The 19,705-nt window shown below is 40.5% G+C and overlaps 1 protein-coding gene across 4 annotated transcripts in view; it reads left to right on the forward strand.

The window, feature by feature from the left end:
* Window positions 1-9,260, forward strand: part of OSBPL10 (oxysterol binding protein like 10) — a 346,584-nt gene extending 337,324 nt beyond the window's left edge. For all 4 annotated transcript variants that reach the window (XM_055284763.2, XM_055284770.2, XM_055284773.2 and 1 more), the window contains 3 exons: window positions 1,242-1,424; window positions 5,861-6,014; window positions 7,976-9,260. In XM_055284763.2, coding sequence (XP_055140738.1) covers window positions 1,242-1,424; window positions 5,861-6,014; window positions 7,976-8,020 — 382 coding nt within the window. In that variant the 3' untranslated portion in view covers window positions 8,021-9,260. The remainder of the gene's footprint in view (window positions 1-1,241; window positions 1,425-5,860; window positions 6,015-7,975) is intronic.
* The last annotated feature ends 10,445 nt before the right edge of the window (window positions 9,261-19,705 follow it).

A 19,705-nucleotide genomic window follows, 5' to 3' on the forward strand; every position in this document is an offset into this window, starting at 1 on the left:
CTATCATGTTAGTAGCTGAAATCAGCCATGATGAACACCACAGAAATTGGCAAATGGTACAAATCAGGTGTTTTCCCTTTTGGAGATCCAGTTGTTAAATATTTACCGGAATGCCACTAATATCTTTCCACTGTGTGCAACCCAGAAGATGCCTCATACCTGCCTGTGAGCCTCTGCATTGCTACCTAAGAACTGACTGTTTTTATGCTCAAGGAGAAAGCCTCCCAGTCTGTTTGAAAACTCTAAATTCAGCCTGAGCTGGGCCTTAAGGAAAAGGGGAGTTTAGATCCTACACATGGCTGCCTTGGGGCAGGCATCCCCGTTTCTGTGGTGTTCCTTCAACTGTGCAGCAAGCTCAATGGTGGAGAGGGAGCTGGGAGTCTGCTTTCACTTGGAATTCCCACAGGCAAGGCAGGTGAAAGAGAGGTCGCAAATCTCCACAAAGGTCCTTTAAAAGAGAGGTTGAAGTCATTCCTCAGAGCCACTACTGTGAGCAGGAAGGTATTGATTGAGACTGAGACTCTAGGTTTTGCTCAGCCTTCATTCAGGGGATGTGTGGATGCTGGAGTGGATGTTTCCCTCCTTTTCCAACATAAGCTCTGTTGGGATTGTGGGCAACCATGTATGACCCCATACAAAATAGACCTGATTTAAGGATTGAAAAGCTCACCCTACACTCTTACACTCTTTTTAGGGTTAAAATGTAGCATTATTAGATGCTATTTTGGAGAAGAGAGAGTATATGCTATTTTGTTTTCCTTTTTTTAATTAATTTTTTGCATAAGTTATTGGGGTACAGGTGGTATTTGGTTACATGAGTAAGTTCTTTAGTGGTGATTTGTGAGATTTTGATGCACCCATCATCCGAGCTATAGATACTGCACCATATTTGTAGTCTTTTATCTCTCGTCCCCTTCCCACTTATTTTGTTTTTCTTGAATTGCCTGATTTTTGTCCCAGTGATATCTGTGTTTATCACAATGAAGAAATTAGCATTGCTGTATTACTATGAACTGATCTATAGACTTTATTCAAATATCACTATTATTTCCAGTGATGCTTTCTTTTGCTGTTCAAGGATATTAGATCATCTTTTAAGAGCTAGTCTTTGAGCAAAGCTGCAAAAGCAATCCCTCCTTCCCATTCCTGATAAAAAAAAAAATTCTCTAGAGATGGGTGTACCTTTGAAGTCTCTGTTTTTATCATTTTGCAAAGTGTGCTCATTTGACTCATTAATTCAGGGTTACCGCAGAAGTGAAGCACAACCCAACCAACACCATTGTTTGTAAAGCCCATGGGGAATGGAATGGTACTTTAGAGTTCACCTACAACAATGGAGAAACCAAAGTCATCGACACAACCACACTGCCAGTGTATCCCAAGAAGATCAGACCTCTCGAGAAGCAGGGACCCATGGAGTCCAGGTGAGAACCGGGCTGTGTCTTCCTCTCCAGCTTAGTCATGCTGGGCACTTGACTCAAGGGACAGAAAAGAAAGAAGACTTTGAAGCTTAGCGACTGGAAACAGGCCAGGAATCATGTTCTCCTGGCTTCTTTAGATATTTTAATTTTCTACTGTGTGTCACTTAGGAGCAAAACCTTTCAGCTTTCAGTTATGTCATTCTGCAGTCATGGGGTGGGGTGTGAGGACAGACTTCACTGCTTGTCCTGCAAAAGTTTGTCAACTCTTCTGATCTGTTGCTTAATTGCAAAGGTAAATACAGAGAGTTGATAGTAATCAAAGAACTGCACAGTGAGTCAATGAGATACTATTTTTTTCTTGCCAGAGTAGCAATGTTATTAAAAAAATTAAATGCTGGGAAAGGTGTAGTAAAATTGACACTCTATACCCTGTCCTTCTAGTAGGAGTGTGTGCAGTTTAGCTGCATGGATCAGTAGCTTTCAATTCATGAATCCATTTTAATCTCACATTCTATTTCTAAGAATCTGTTCTCAGGGCAAACTCTTAAATTCAGAAAAAATTTAAACAACATAAAATGGTTTATTTTTTTAAAGAAAACTAAGCAACAAAATAAAGAAATCACCTGTCTAATATTTGGAAAATGGTTAAGTAAATTACGAAGTATCCATTCAATTTGTATATCTTTCTGTGGCTATGGTATGAATATAATGCAGCCACTTAATGTGATGTTTATGCAGGCACAGAAGCAGAATCTCCTTGGAATATGCCAGTTTTATTTTTTAATGTAGGACATCAGCAAACTATGGCCTGTGGGCCAAATCCAACCTGAGGCTGATTTTGTAAATAAAGTTTTATTGGAACACAGCCATGATTCGTTTACATATGGCTTATGGCTGCCTTCCCGCTACCAATGGCTGAGTTAGGTAGTTGCAACCAAGACCATATGGACTGCAAAACCTAAAATGTTTACTTTCTGGCCCTTTACAGAAAATGTTTGCCAACTGCTGCTCTAATCTAAGAGCATACACTCTTTAGAAATACGATGCAGGGTTAAAATGCGATTACAGATGATTTTGTGAAAGCTTTACTATTACTACAAGAGTTTGTAACAAACAGAAACAGTTCTTGTAAGTGGGAACAAAGCAGGGACACCACAGTATGCATAGATAATACATTATATTAATAACTGGGTTTAATGGAAACAGCTTCAGTATCCCTTTAACCTTTGCTTTGCTGTAGAATTAGTACACTCTTGCTTGTTAATCAGTTTATTTGAGAACAGTGAGCATAACCTTTCTCTGTGTCTAACTGGAGAGCTTGGACTCTTACCAGTTGTCTTTTTCAGTACATCCTGTTGGGCAGCAGTAGCAGGACAAGGGGAAGACTGTGATAAGGAAAGAAATCCATCCCCTTGCCCACACTGCCTCTGATGAAGCATTCCCAGAATGGGGAAACCTGTGGTTCATATCATGACATGACTGTTGTTTCTGATCCAGCTATTGAGAACAAAACTATGATCACCTGCTACTTTTCTTTCAAGGATATCAGAGTAGTTTAGCTACTCCTTATTAAGACTCTTTGTTGCTTGTTAGCCTATGGGAACTCAGAATTCAGCTTAGAGCAGGGATGGAGTCTGGTGCCAGAGTAAGAGAGAAGGTGCTACCTCTTTTTGTCTGTTTATGTGGATTTTACTGAAATAGGGAACAAGCTACAGTAGCCCCCTTTATCTGTGATTTTGCTTTCTTTAGTTTCTGTTACCTGCAGTCAGCCACCACCTGAAAATATTACAGTATTTTCAGAGAGAGAATACATTCACATAGCTTTTATTATGGTATATTGTTATAATTGTCCTATTTTATTAATCTCTTACTATGCCTAATTTATAAATTAAATGACATCATAGGTATGTATGTATAGGAAGAAACATAGTATATATAGGTTTGGTACTATCTGTGGCTTTGGGCATCTGCTGGGGGGTCTCCAAATGCATCCTCCATGGGTAAAGGGGGACTGCTGTATAGGGATACTGAGCCCACCCATCCTTGTTCTCTGCAGAGGAAACAGCCTTGAGGAGTGGAGTGGCTGGTTCAAGTCTTCCTGGCTGCTCAGAGCACCTGTGTTCACTCTCCTAGCCAGGTGTGCTAGGCCTTCCCTGCAGAGGCAAAGGAGGGACCATCAGCATGGCTAGGTTAGACAACAGCAGTTAGAACAGTTGTCTTAGCTCTCACAGTGGTGCCAGCCCTTGGTGAGGCCTCCAGTCCCCAACTAGAATTCCTGGAAGGGAACTCCAGTCCCATTAGTGGTAGAAAGAAGATAATTCTGTGGTCTTCGGTCTTCCCATACCTGTAAGTCTGCTCACAAGGCCCAGAGCTTGGTCTGAGCAGAAACCCTGCCTTGGCCAGAGCCCTCAGGGGCCCAGTGACTTAAGGCAGAGCCAGCACCCAGAGACGCCAGTCCTGCCCTGCCTTAGCCACTTGCTCGACGTCTGCCATGTTGCCCTCCCCTCCTCAGAGCAAGCTCACCTCAGCTTCCTTTGGCTTTTCTCACTGAATTGCTGCCATCCCTCCCCACCCTGGAGACTCCTTTTTCTCTCAGCGTGGTGTTCAGAGCCTCTTCCACTCCATTCTCCTCCCCACTCTCAGGTGACTCTCCTGGTTGGGTCCCTATTCATGTTGGGCAGAGATCTTTGTCTGTGGTTCCGGTCCCATCACCCTGTCTCTGGTTTTGGGCTCTCTGCCCTCTACACTTGGGGCCACTGCCTTAAGAGGGGACTTATCATGGGAGGTTCTGCCCTTGAGAGGACCCTCTGACCCCAGCTGTCCTGGTGCCCAGCCCCACCCTCAGAGTAAGGTGTGTGTTGAGAGTGTGTGATGAGAATTACTGTGATTTCACCCAACACCCACCCCTCATTTTCTTCCCTCACCCAGCCTTACTGTTGGGGCGAGTCTTTCCTCTTAAATCAGTTATGAGGGTACAGTGGAAAGAGCAGGGACTGAGAGACCAGTTGGATCTGGCTTATCTCTCAGTGCCAGCAGTTTTCTTGTGTGTGTGTGCAGCTGGGGTTTCTTCTCTTGGCATCTGCACCCCCAGGAGATGCTGCTGGCTGTCCCTAGTTCACGGGCAGCCCCATCCGCCTGTCCTCAGCCTGACCATGCCAGCACTCAAGCCTTTCTGCTGCTCTGAGCTGTTGCTGGGGAAAGGGTTAAGGACACCTGCTGTAGATATGCTCCCTGGCCCAGGACCTAATAATGGGCATTCACGTGCTCCCTGGCCCAGGACCTAAAGATGGGCATTCACTTACCCCTGGGTGAAGAGGACTCATTTTCTAGAAGCCAGGGAGGGAATCTCCACCACCTGGCATTCTGACAGTTCCTTGTCTGTGAAATCCGACCTTCTGATGCATTTAAGTGAGGAAGTGCTTGGGTGGTGATTTATCATGGGTCCTTTCCTTTCTCTCTAGAACAGAGTGTGTCTGAATACAGGCTGGTCCCAAGGACATCCTGAGGAGGAAAGCTGTGTGTTAAACATAAGCCAAATACAAACTAGTGTTAAACACTAGCTACTTTCCTTTTCTCTTGTCCCACTGTCAAAGTGCTTTTTTTTCCAAGTAGTCAGCCTTGATTGACGTAAACCAACTAAGCTCCCCTTTTATTTTGCTCATTTCATGGAGTTTCTTCCTGCCATGCCAGGGTAGGAAAGTCAAGGTCATCTGAGTGTCCAAAGAGCAGCTGGGCTGAAGAGGGGTAGTGAGCCGAGCAGCCTGGCCTCACTACCTTTAGGCAGCGTTCTACAATGAATGCATGAAGCAGAGAAATGGCTTTGTGTAGACATAGGGGGAGATGAGAGATCCCGCACTATAAGCATGCACACACAAATACCCACACACCACACATGCATCAGCCTCTAACCCCTAATTCCAGGTTCCCTCGTGGGAAAGCAGGTCTTGTTCTGATTTACCAGTGTGGTGTCCTTGGGCAAGTCACCTAACCTTATGTGGACCTTAAATTTTCTCCTCTGTAAAATGGAGATAAGAATCTATCATCTACAATATATCATTGGGTTGCTGTGAGGATTAAATGGGTTTATGTATGTAAAATGCTTAGAAATATGGCAAATGCCATATGTGCCTGCTACCATTGTTTGTAGTGGTAGCAGAATGCATACTACTACTACTATTAGATTTGATTCCCAGAATCTCCGGGCCCTGAGAAAGGCATGCTGCCTGGTACAAGCAGAGAGTAGAAACAGCACAGAGGTGGAGCTGGGTAGCCCTGGGTTCAAATCCAGGCTCTCGGGGTCTTTGAGGTATCTGGGATGAGCTACCCCAGAGGGGGCTTGCCTGGCTGCCCCTTGCTGCTCTGGCTGCTCCTGGCAGAGTTCTGTGAGCTTGCAGCCAGCTGGCCTGGCTGATCGTTTCCTCTCCTCCACGCATCCCCAGGAACCTCTGGCGGGAGGTGACCCGATACCTACGGCTGGGGGACATTGACGCAGCCACCGAGCAGAAGCGGCACCTGGAGGAGAAGCAGCGGGTGGAGGAACGGAAGCGCGAGAACCTCCGCACACCATGGAAGCCCAAATATTTTATCCAGGAGGTAACTCTGCCGCCTGTCATTGGGCCCTTGCCCAGGAGAGAACTTGTCCTGAGACGGTAGATGGGTTTTTCTTGCTGAACCCCCAAGATTGGATAAATACCAGGCAGGGGAAGGGATGGACTAGGGCAGCTCGGTTCTGACTCCAGCTTTGGATCAGGCTTCAGGACAGGTTTTCTGCCACAATATTCATGAAACCTTCTGGAGGGCAGAACTGAGCAACTGACACTTCCCCTCCAGTATCCCTATGTCAGAAAAGCATGTCAGCCTGCCTGTGAGGGATCGGGATGGGACTGCAGACTGGATACTGTTCTGTTTTTAAAAAGAAAATCATCATGGCCCGTTATATCATCTTTAGTAACAAATTAGTTGAGGAGTGCCTCACAGGCCATCTCAACACCTGGGTGAGCTGGAGCCCTCACTGATGAAGAATTGCCTTTCAGAGCTTTGCCTCCTGTGGGCCACAAGGGCTAGTCCTGCAGGGGAAGGCCAGCCTGAGTCCTGTGCCTAAAATGCTGTTGCTGTCACCTGCAAATGTGACACTGGAAGCTAGAAATAATATCTGGGCAGGTGGGCAGGGCACTGTGTGCCCAGCTGAAGCCCTTATATGCTCTTGAAGTTGTGGAAGGATTGGGAAGCACTCTTGAGAACAGAATTGGAAATTATGAAAATGTAGGAGCCACACGACTTAAAGCAGGCCCACAAGAACCCAGCAACACCAATGAACAGCAGGCTGGTGAGGGCTGGGGCAGATGCCACTCATCTCCCGGTGATAACAGATTGTCTAGTTGTTCATGAGGAGCCAGAAATCTAAATTTTTATGAGAAATCTCCTATTTGCATGGTCAAAGATTTAAAACAATTTAAATACCAGTAGCCAATCCAAATGTATCTGTGGGCTTTCTTTAGCCCAGGTGCTGGTAACCCCTGACTTCTGCTACAAAGAGGGATTATTCTGTCTATATACAAGGCTGAGAAGTGAGTTAGGGCAACATAGTAGGTAACTGCGGTGGATTCATGGTTAAGAGCAGGAAGCCACCACTGTTCTCCCCAGAGTCAGGCTGTGGACTGAAGGAGATTTCAAGGTTGGATTCTGGTTCAGACAGGAAAGCTTCCTGGAGAAGACTTTGCCTTTATGGGTCACTGAGTGGGGACCCTGTGTGGGAGCCCTGCCCAGGGGAGGTAAAACCTTGAAAGATCCTTCTGTGAGGTGGATCCCTTTTCTCCTGAGAGAGCTAGTAGCTTGAGAGAGCTAGTTTGTCTGGCTTCTGTGGAAGGTTGTGCATTAAACAGCAACAACAACGAAAAAAACATTTACAGTTCTTCCTGAGTTTAAGAAAAGCCAGTATGCCCGTAACAGAAGGGCTGGGGACATGTAAGGAATAACAGTCATCTGAACACCAGCACAGTTATTCAGTATAGCGCCTTCTAGTCATAACTAGATGGTATTAATACCATTTTAATTCTTGCCTTTTTCTCACTTGGTATTTGATTGATGGTGTTTCTTGTGTGTGCTGATTTGTTTGTGACTACTGTCTGCTGGAGAGAGCCTTTGTTGGGTGTTCCCCTGTGGGCTGGAAGTCACTGGTATGCACACCCTTGCCTTTTCTTTCCCTTGGCCATTCATCTAGCTATTCTGCTTTTCTCTTGTCCCACTGTCAAAGTGCCTTTTTTTTTTTTTTTTTTTTTGGCCGAGTTATCAGTCTGGATGGAAGCCAACCAAGCTCCCCTTTTATTTTGCTCATTTCTTGGGGTTTCCTCCTGCCATGCCAGGGTAGGAAGGTCAAGGTCATCTAGATCTCCAAAGAGCAGCTGGGCTGAGGAGGGGTACTGAGGCCAGCAGCCTGGCCTGCGTGTGAGGTATTAAGACAGGGCAGACACACAGACTGGCTGCGGTTATCCTTGCTTCCCCTTTTCCCTGTTGAGAGGTCTCCATGTAATAATGCCTCCTTTCTTCTCTTGCAGGGCGATGGCTGGGTATACTTCAGTCCTCTCTGGAAGGCACACTGATGGGGTGGAGGTGCAGAGCTTTCCAATATAGCCCTGTTTTTGTAGGAATATTAAAGTAGTAGAGTATCAGGGTTTTGTTGGCATTCACTGAGACCTTGTATTAACATCCAAGAAATGATGAGAGAGGGAAATTATATACTATGAAAAGTGCACCCCCACACTCTGCTAGAGGAATGAATTTATTCAAGAGCCATTTGGGCACGTGTGTGTACACACCGTATACGTTCACACACATGCACTATGTAAACATCTGAGTATGATTACACATTTAAATACTGCACTCACCAAGGTTAAAGTGGGTAATCATAAGCTCCTTTTTATCAATGAAGTTTAAAGTTTTCTATTTTTCACTTTGCCAAAAATGTTTTACACTCACAAAGATACTCTCACTTAGTCAACTCCTGTCAAAATGAAGGTGAACTGGCATGGCCCGATCACTGTCCATAAGGGAGAAAGTGGCTCATTCCTGGTAGAAGTATGGGTGGCTATCATTTCAAAATTATTGTGATTCTCACCTCCCTCCCCACCTCAGTGTTTTGTCTGTCCGCGCCCAAGAAAGATAAGCAACTATTTCCTGCTGGATGGGGGTTGGCAGGAAGCTGTTAAAGATTTATGCCAGAGCCTTGCAGGATGGAGCACCTTTGGGACAACTAAGAGCCAAGGCCCACCAAGGAGTTTTCCACCCATCTCTCATGGTCACAGCGCTAGTCATACATTTTTGAGAAGTTGCTTCTTTTACATCAGAAAACCAGTCAATCATATGGAGACTTCTTTTGTGATGAAAAAGGGCTTTAGAAGTTAAATACACGCATGCACCTGAAAACATGCACAACCACAGCCTCAATCTTGTATTTAGTTTGGGGAAAAAGAGAATTTCCTGTGGATTATTTTTTCCTCAAGTGCACCTCTCTGGTTAACCCAAACTCTGCAAGAAAGCACTGTGACTAAAACATACATAGCGCCTGCATAAATATTCCATGGTTTCAGTTAAATTTCAGTCTTTAGCCTTTACACATGAGGTCAAAGGAGTGACCAAAATACAAAGCAAGGAAAAAATGAAATACCCGGTTTTTGCTGAATGCTTAATTTATTTTTTACTGTGCCACTCCAATATTTATAAAATCCAAATAGCATGAATGCTTCTCTGTAGTAATACTAATTTTGTGCCTTTTGTCTGCTTTCTTAAGACCAGTTGTTCACACTTTGTAGATATTAGACAAATATATTTCGATTGAATACATATCTGTGTCTGTGTTTTATTTTCAGGGATTCAACAGTTTCTATTAGATTGGTGGCTCTAAGTGAGCTCAACTTTTCCTGGTTAGATATTTCTAGTTATTGATATGAAGAGCAATCATATCTATATGGAAAAAGTATTTAACACATTTAAAAATGTACCAGAAAATATTCATAAATGTTTATCTGGTAAGTCCATAAGCACATTTAACTCCTACCCAGTGAGTGTTGTTTCACGAGAAGAGTCACTGCCAGAAGTCATAATGGAAGCCTACTTGGGTCCACAGTCTTTAAAGCATCTGAGTGAATCAAGTATCTGGAACCATCTTATTTCTGACAGAGAAATTGGAACAAATGCTATTTATTTTGAGAAAAAGAAGAAAATGAGACTGAAAAGTAATCACTGTGTTGTTGGATTTTCCAGTCTGACTACAAAGCATAAACCATCCGGGAAGTAAAACATGGAGAGGGCTCACTTTTCTTTTGGGGCCAAGGGTACATTTAAAATTGTGAAATGTTTCGTGTCAGATTTACATAAAACATATGTACAACTCCAGGAATAATTATGAATACCCTTGTAGCAACTGCTTAAACAAAGAAACCTGTTTACCAGTACCTTAAAAGCCACTATTGTGCCCCTATACAATTGTATCCCTCTCCATGCCTTCCTGGAATAACCATCCCCTTATGGGTTTTTTTGGTTGTTGTTTTAGACTATACACACTGTGTGTATTTCTAAACAGCGTGATTGGTTTTACCTATTTTTGTAAAAATTGAATCATACCATAGTTTGCTTATTTGAGCCAATATTTTCTTTCTAGTTCAATCCATGTTGCTCTATTTGTTCATTTTCTTGCTGAGTTCATATTATGTTTTATTGTGGTAAAATATATGTAACAAAATCTACCATTTTAACTATTTTTTTTTTTCCCCAGATGGAGTCTCACTCCGTCACCCAGGCTGAAGTGCAATGGCACGCAATCTCTGCTCACTGCAACCTCTGCCTTCCGGGTTCAAGCGATTCTCCTGCCTCAGCCTCCTGAGTAGCTGGGATTACAGGCACGTGCCACCATGCCCAGCTAATTTTTGTATTTTTAGTAGAGATGGGGTTTCACCATGTTGGCCAGGCTGGTCTCAAACTCTGGACCTCAGGTGATCCACCCACCTGAGCCTTCCAAAGTGCTGGGATTACAGGTGTGAGCCACCGCGCTCAGCCCTGCATTTTAAAAATATACTCAGAAGTGGAATTGCTATATCATATGAAAATTCTGGTTTAAGTTTTAAGGAATTGCCACGCAGTTTCTCACAGGAGCTGGCTGCCACACATTTTGCAATCCCACTAGCAATGCACAAGGGATCCAATTTCTCCACATCCTCACCAATACTTGTTATTTTGTTTTTACTTTTGTTGTTTTTTTAACCCCATTCTAATGGCTGTGAAGTACCATCTCAATGTGGTTTTTGATTTATATTTCCCTAATGATTAGTGATGTTGAGCATGTGTTTTTGTGGTTTTGGCCATTTGTAAATCTTTGGAAAAATGTTTATTCAAATCCTTTTGCCCATCTTAAAATTAGGTTCTTTTTGCCGAGTTTTAGGAGTCCTTTCTGGATATTAATCCTTTCTGGATATTAATCCTTCATTAGATATGATGTGCAAATATCTTCTTCTGACTCTTTGGTTGCCTTTTCACTGTTAATGGTGTCCTCTGATGTACAAAAGTATTTAATTTTGATAATGTCTAATTTATTTGTCTTTTGTACCTGTGCTTTTGATGTCGTATCCAAGAAATCATTGACGCATACAATGCGGTGGAGTTTTTGTCCTATGATTTCTTCTAAGAGTTTTATAGTTTTAGGTCTTACTGGGGGGCAGGGGGTACTTCGATCCATTTTGAGTTGGTTTTTATATATGGTGTTAGATAAGGGTCCAACTTCATTCTTTTGCATGTGGATATCCAGTTTCCCCAACACCATTTGTTGAAAAGACTCTGCATTTCCCATTGAGTGATCTTGGTACCTTGTTGAAAATCATTGGCTATATACACAAATGTTTATTTATGGCCTCTCTATTCTTTTCTAATGGTCGATGTCCATCTTTATGCCAGTACCACACTCTTTTAGTTACTGTAGCTTTGTAGCAAGTTACGAGATTAGGAAGTATGAGACCTCCAACTTCATTCTTCTTTTTCAATATTGTTTTATCTATACAGGGTCATTTAAGATTCCATGTGAATTTTAGGATGAAATTTTCTACTTTTGCAAAAAACTCTGGGATTTTGATAGTGATTGCATTGAATCTGTAGATCCCTTTGAGTAGTATTGTCATAACAGTAAGTCTTCCAATCTGTTAACCAGAATATCTTTCCATTTATTTATCTGTCTTAATTTCTTTCAGCATGTTTTGTAGTTTTCACTGTGCAAGTCTTTCACTTCCTTGGTTAAGTTTAATTCTTAAGTATTTTACTCTTTTTTGGTACTACTGTAAGTAGATCTTTCTCAGTTTCCTTTTTGGATTGTTCAATGTTGGCATATAAAAGCGTAAGTGCCAGGCACAGTGTCACATGCCTATAGTTCCAGCTACTCAGGAGGATTGCTTGGGCCCAGGAGTTTGAGATTTCAGCATGCTATGATTGCTCCTGTGAATAGCCACTGCACTCCAGCCTGGGCAACATAACAAGACCTCATTTCTTAAAAAACACATACAACTGATTTTTGTGCATTGGTTTTGTATCCTTTGCTGAATTTGTTTATTCGAACAGTTTTTTGGGGAGTGTATGGGATCTAGGATTTTCTAGATACAATCATGTCATTTGCTAACAGATTTTACTTCTTCCAAATTTGGATGTCTTTTATTTCTTGTTCTTGACTAATTGCTGTACCTAGAACTTCAAATACTGTGTTGAATGAAGGAGGCAAAAAAAAAAAAAAAATATCCTTGTTTGTTCTTGATATTACTGGAAAAGGTTTCAGCCATTCACCATTATGAGATTGCTTGTGGGTTTTTCATATATAGACTTCATTATGTTGAGGTACTTTCCTTCTATTTCTATTTTGCTAAGTGTTTTTGTTATAAAAGGGTGTTGTATCTTGTCAGAATGCTTTTTCTGCATGAGTTGATCATGTGATTCCCCCCCCCATTCTGTTAATGTGTGGTGCATTGCACTGACTTTCATACATTGAACCACTTTGCATTCTAAGAATAAACTCCATGTTCTCATGATGAATAATCCTTTAAATATGCTGTTGAATTTGCTTTGCTAGTATTTCACTGAAGATGTTTGAATCAATATTCATTCATAATGGTTGTTAATCTGTAGTTGTCTTGTGTCTTTTCTGGCTTTGGTACCAGAGCATGCTGGCCTCATAAGATGAATTAGATTTTCTATTTCTCTATTATTCAATCCTCGTAGGTTGTGTGTTTCTAGGAGTTTGTCCCTTTCATCTAGGTTATTCAGTTTGTTGGCATACAATTGTTCATGGTATTCTTAGGATCCTTGTTATTTTTGTAGAATTGGTAGTAATGTCTTCACTTTCATCTCTAATTTTAGTTATTTTTTTCTTCATCAATCTAGCTAAAGGTTTGTCAATTTTGTTGATCTTTTTGAAAAATTAACTCTTGGTTTTGTTGATTTTTTTTCTGTATTTTTCTGTTCTTTATTTCTGCTCTAATTTTTATTTCACTCCTTTAGCTATCCTTGGGTTTAAGTTTTAGTTTCTTACGTTGTAAAATTAGGTTGTTGATGTGAGATCTTAAATGTGTTTACAGCTATTAATATATATTTTTCAGCAGTGCTTTCATGGCATCCCGTCTAAGTTTTGTCATATTGTGATTTTACTAGATATTTTACTAGATATGTCACAAGATATTCTATAGTTTGCCTTGTGATTTCTTATTTGACACATTGGTTGCTTAAAAGTGTATTCATTTGCATTTCCCAGTTTTCCTTCTAATTGCATTGCATTGTGATTAAAGAAAATACATTTTAAAGGGCAGAAATGATAAAGTATCAAGAGTAGCTTTGTGGCCTACCATATGATCTATTCTGGTGAATAATCCATGTACACTTGAGAAAAGTATACATTCTCTGGTTGTTGGGTGATCTGTACGTTAGGTCCATTTGGCCTATCACATTGTTCAAATCCTCTGTTTCCTTACTGATCCTGTCAGGTTGTTTTAACCATCATTAAAAGTGGCATATGAACCTTTCTTACTGTTATTGTAGAACAGTATTTCTCCCTTCAAGTCTGTCACTGCTTGCTTTATATATTTTGAAGCCCTGATGTTTGATGCATGATGCTTATAATTGTTCTATCTTCTTGGTAAGTTAATCCTTTTATCAATATATAATGTCCTTTTCTCTTGAAACAGTGCTTGACTTATTTTGTCTAATACTAGCATAGCCACTTCTTCTCTGTGATTACTATTTTTTCCATCCTTTAACATTGAATGTATGCATCTCCTTCCATCTAAATATGAGTCTCTTGTAGACAGCACATAGTTGTAATCTTTTTAAAAAATCCATTCTGTCAATGTGTCTATTGATTGGAGTTCCATTCATTTACATTTCAAGAAATTACTGGGCGGGGTGCAGTGGCTCACACCCGTAATCCCAGCACTTTGGGAGGCCGAGGCAGGCAGATCACTTGAGGCCAGGAGTTCAAGACCAGCCTGGCCAACATGGTGAAATGTCATCTCTACTAAAATACATAGATTAGCTGGGTGTGGTGGTGCACGCCTGTAATTCCAGCTACTTGGGAGGCTGAGGCAGAGAATCACCTGAACCTGGGAGGCGAAGTGTATAGTGAGCTGAGATTGCACCACTGCACTCCAGCCTGGGTGACAGAGAAAGACTCTATCTCAAAAAATAAATAAAAAAATTTAAAAAAATTACTGGTAGGGAAAGACTGACTTTGTAATTTCATTGTTTTCTGTATGTGTCATGTCCCTCATTTCCTCCATTACTGCCTTTTGTGTTGAGCCATTTTTTTTTTTTCTTGTAACAACACATTTAATTCTCATTTCCTTGATCTGTATTCTAGGATTGTTTTCTCTGTGGTTAACACAGAGATTACATTAGCAGCCTAAAGTTGCAATAGTCTGTTATATTGATACCAACCAATTTGTCCATGTATTTACTTTTACTATAGATCTCCATATTTTTGTATGGCTTACAGTTACTATCTGAAGCATTCCATTTTAAATTTTAGGATTCCCTTCAGAATTTCTTGAAGGGCAGGTCGCCCCCAGCTGCTGCTTTCTCGGAGAATGTCTTAATTTCTCCCTCATTTTTGAAGGACCGTTTTGTCAGATATGGAACTCTGAGACTTTTCTTTCAACACTTTAAATATATCATGGCACAGCCTCCTGGCTACCCAGGTATCTGCTGAGAAATCTGATGATAGTTTTATTAAGGATTGCTTGTATGTGACAAGTCATATCTCTTGCTGCTTTCAAGATTCTCTCTTTGGCTTTAACAGTTCGATTATAATGTGTCTAGTGCAGGTCCCTTTCAGTTTATCCTACTTGGAATTTAATGAAATTCTTGGATTTGTAGATTCATGTCTTTCCTCAAATTTGATGTTTTCTGCCCTTGTCTCCTCCATCATGCTGTCTGTCTTTGTTCCTTCTGCAACTCCCTTAATGCATATGTTGGTTTGCTTGATGGTGTCCCTTAGGTTCTGTTCACATTTCTTTATCCTTTTCTCTTTTTTGCTTCTCAGAATCAATTTCCAGTGACTAGGTTTATGATTCTTTCTGAGTCTGTTAAACGTCTCTTGTCAATTTTTCAATTGTGATTTTTTCAGTGATGAAATCTGGTTTTTCTTATTGACACAATGTTTTACATATTTATGGAACACATACATAGAATATGTAATACACGTGTATTACTCATATTACATATGTATTACTCATATTACACGTGTAATATCAGTATCTGTCAGGTTGAGTATTTTTCATTTCTATGTGTTGGGAATATTTCAAATCCTCGCTTCTAGTTATTTTGAAATAAACAATATATTGTTGCTAACTATAATCATCCTACTCTAATAGTGAACATTAGGATGTATTCTATCTAAGTCTGTACCCATTCACCAGCCTCCTCATTTCCCACTCACACACTCCCCACCTCTGGTATTCTATTCTCTGTCTCCATGATATCAAGTTTTTAGGTCCTACACAACTGAGAACATGTTGTATTTGTCTTTCTGTGCCTGGGTTATTTCACTTAACATAATGACTTACAGTTCCATCCATGTTGTTGCAAATGACATGATTTCATTATTAATGGCCAAATAGTATTCCATTGTGTATATATACCACATTTTCTTCATTCATATATTGATGGACACTTGGGTTGATTCCATATCTTTGCTGTCGTGTATAGTGCTGCAATATACATGTAAATGATGGTATCCTTTTGGTAGACTGATTTCCTTCCTTTTGGATAGATATCCAATAATAGGTTTGCTGGATAGTGTGGTAGTTCTAATCTTAGTTTTTTAAGAGATCTCCATACTGTTTTCCATAGTGGCTATACTAATTTACATTCCCACCAAGAGTGGGTAAGAGTTGCCTCTTCTCTGCCTTCTTGCCAGCATCTGTCTTTTAACGAATAGCCATTCTGAGATATCTCACTGTGATTTTGGTTTGCATTTCCCTGATGACTGATGATGTTGAGCCTTTTTAATGTACTTATTGGCCATTTGTCTTCTTTTGAGAAGTATCTATTCAGTTCTTTGCCCACTTTTTAATGGTATTTTCACAAATTGTTGTGTTCCTTATGTAGCCTATTAGTCCTTTGTCAGAGGATGTTTGCAAATATATTCTCCCATTCAACAGGTTTGTGTCATCACTGTGTTTCTTTTACTGTGCAGATTTCAGTTTAATAGAGTCTGATTTGTCTATTTTTTATGTTACTGGAAGGAATAACCCAAGTATGTCCATTTTTGTTTTTGTTGTCTGTGTACTGGAGGTTTTAGACATAAAGTCTTTCCTGGACTAAGGCAAAAAAAATCTTTCACCCAGGCTAGAGTGCAGTGGTGTGATGACAGCTCACTGCAGCCTTGACCTCCCAGCCTCAAGTGCTCCTCCTACCTCTCAGCCTCCTCAGTAGCCGGGACGACAGGCATGCACCACCATGCTCAGCCGATTTTTATTTTTTGTAAAGACATGGTTTCGTCATGTTTCCCAGGCTGGTCTCAGACTCCTGGACTCAAGCAGTCAGCCCACCTTGGCCTCCCAAAGTGCTAGGATTTCAGCTGGTTGTAAATACATGGATTTATTCTGTGTTTTCTATTCTATTCTGTTGGTTTATGTGTCTATTTTCATGCCAATACCATGATGTTTTGGATACTATACCCTTGTAATATAATTTGAAGTTAGGTAGTGTGATGTCTCCACCTTTGTTCTTTTTGCTCAGGATTGCTTTGGCTATTCTAGCTCTTTATTGGTTCTATATGAATCTTAGAATTTTTTTTTCCATTTCTGTAAAAAATGACATTGGTATTTTGATAGGGATTGCATTTAATCTGTATATTGCTTTGGGAAGTATGGTCACTTTAACAACCTTCTTCTGATCCATGAGCATGAAATGTCTTTCCATTTGTTTTGTCCTCCTCAACTTCGTTCATCAGTGTTTTGTAGAGATTTTTCACCACCTCTGTTAAACGTATACCTAGGTATTTTATTATTTTTGTAGCTATTGTAAATGGAATTGCTTTCTTGATTTCCTTTTTGGCTATTTCATTATTAGTGTAGGCAAATGTCACTGACTTTTGTATGTTGCTTTTTTATCCTGCAACTTTACTCAATTTGCTTATCAGCTGTAATAGTTTTCTGGTTGATTCTTTTCATTTTCTAAATATAAGATTGTGTCATATGCAAAGTGGGACAATTTGGCTTCCTCTTTTCCAATTTGGATGTCTTTTATTTTCTTCTCTTACCTGACTGCTCTGGCTAGGACATCCAGTACTATGTTGATTAGGAGTAGTGAAAATGGGTAGCTTTGTCTTATTCCAGTTCTTAGAGGAAAGGCCTTTAACACTTTTCCATTAGTATGATGTTAGCTATGGGTTTGTCATATATGGCCTTTATTATTTTGACGTGTTCCTTCTATACCTAGTTTGTTGAGTCTTTAATCATGAAGAGATCTTGAAATTTATCACATGCTTTTTCTGTGTCTATTGAGATGATCCTATGCTTTTGGTCCTTCATTCTGTTGATGTGATGTATCACTTTTATTGATTTGTGTATGTTGAACCATCCTTACATCCCTGAGATAAATCCCACTTGATTATGGTGTGTTATCTTTTTGATGCGTTCTTGAATTCACTTTGCTAGTATTTTGTTGAGTTTTGCATCTAGAGTCATCAGGGACACTGGCCTGTCAATTTTTGTTGTTGTTGTTGCTGTTATGTCCTTATCTCTTTTTGAAATCAGGGTAATGCTGGCCTTACAGAATGAGTTAGGAAGAATCCCTGATTCTTTAATCTTTTGGAATAGTTTGAGAAAGACTGGTATTACTTTTGTTTTTGTTTTTTGAGATGGGGTTTCACTGTGTTGCCCACGCTAGTCTCAAACTCATGGGCTCAAGCAGTCCTCCTACTTCAATCTCCTCAGTAGTTGGGATTGCCTCCAGAGTAGCTGTGATTACAAGCATGCCAGCACATGCAGCTATGGTATTAGTTCTTTTTTATGTTTTGTAAAATTCGGCAGTGAATCCATCCAGTGCTGGGCTTTGTCAGAAGACTTTTATTACTGCTTTGATCTCATTACCTGTTATTGGTCTGTTCCGGTTTTTGATTTTGTCCTGTTTCAATCTTGTTAGGTTGTGTGTGTCCAGGAATTTATCCATTTCCTCTAGGTTTTTCCAGTTTGTTAGCATATTGTTCATATAAGTCTCTGGGAAGTTTTGTATTTCTGTGGTATTAGTTGTAATATCTCTTTTGTTATTTCTAATTTTATTTGGGTCTTCTCTCTTATTCTAGCTAAGTTTATCAGTTTTGTTTTGAAGAACCAACTTCATTTCATTGATTCTTTGTATTTTCTAACTTTCTATTTCATTTACTTCTGCTCTGATCTTTATTTCTGGTAATTTTTTTTCTTTTTTTTTCTGAGACCGACTCTTGTTCTGTCACCCAGGCTGGAGTGCAGTGGTGTGATCTCAGCTCACTGCAACCTCTGCCTCCTGGGTTCAAGCAATTCTTCTGCCTCAGCCTCCTGAGTAGCTGGGATTACAGGCAGCCGCCACCAGACCCGGCTGATTTTTTGTATTTTTAGTAGAGACTGGGTTTCACCATCTTGGCCAGGCTGGTCTCAAACTCCTGACCTCGTGATCCACCTGCCTCGGCCTCCCAAAGTGCTGGGATTACAGGCGTGAGCCATCATTCCCAGCCTATTTCTGCTAATTTTCAATTAGGTTTGTTTTTGTTTTTCTAGTTCCCTGAAGTGCATCATTAGAGTTTTTAGTTGAAATCTTTCTTTTTTGCAGCAGGCATTCATTGCTATAAATTTCCCTTTTAGTACTGCTTTTCCTGTATCCCACAGGTTTGAAGATGTATTTCCACTTTCATTTGTTTCAATAAATGTTTTCATTTCTTCTTCATTGACCTAATTAGGTTGTTCAGCATCATGTTATTTAATTTCTATATGTGTGTATAGTTTTCAAAATTCCTCTTAGCATTATGTTCTAGTATTGTCCCATTGTGGTCTGAGAAGGTACTTTAAATTTGTTGAGGCTTCTTTTTTTTGGCCTAAAATATGGTCTATCTTGGAGAATGTTCTGTGTGCTAATGAGAAGAATGTGTATTCTGCAATTGTTTGATAAAATGTTCTGTGTTAATGTTAGGTCCATTTGATCCAAAGGTCAGTTTAAATCTGATGTTTCTTGGTTGGCTGTTTTTTTTTTGTCTAGATGATCTAATGCTTAGAGTAGGGTGTTGAAGTGCCCCACTATTATTGTATTGGAGTCTGTCTCTTTGCATGGAATATGTTTTCCCTTCTCTTTGGTGTAATTCTATAGGTAAAGTGCATTTCTTGTAGTTAGCATATAGTTGGGTTATGTTTTTTTACCCATCAGGCAGTCTATATCTTTTAAATGCAGAATTTAACTGATTTACATTTAAGGTTATTATTAGTATGTCAGGTTTTGTTTCTGTCATACTGTTTTTAGGTTGTTTTGTATATTCTTTTTTTGTTGTTTTTGTTTGTTTTTTGAGACGGAGTCGCTCTGTCACCCAGGCTGGAGTGCAGTGGTGCGATCTCGGCTCACTGCAAGCTCCGCCTCCCGGGTTCTTGCCATACTCCTGCCTCAGCCTCCCAAGTAGCTGGGGCTACGGGTGCCCGCCACCACGCCTGGCTAATTTATTGCACTTTTAGTAGAGATGGGGTTTCACTGTGTTAGCCAGGATGGTCTCGATCTCCTGACCTTGTGATCCACCCCCCTCG

The sequence above is a fragment of the Symphalangus syndactylus genome, chromosome 1 (genome assembly GCF_028878055.3).
Source record: "Symphalangus syndactylus isolate Jambi chromosome 1, NHGRI_mSymSyn1-v2.1_pri, whole genome shotgun sequence".
Taxonomy (NCBI): Eukaryota; Metazoa; Chordata; class Mammalia; order Primates; family Hylobatidae; genus Symphalangus; species Symphalangus syndactylus.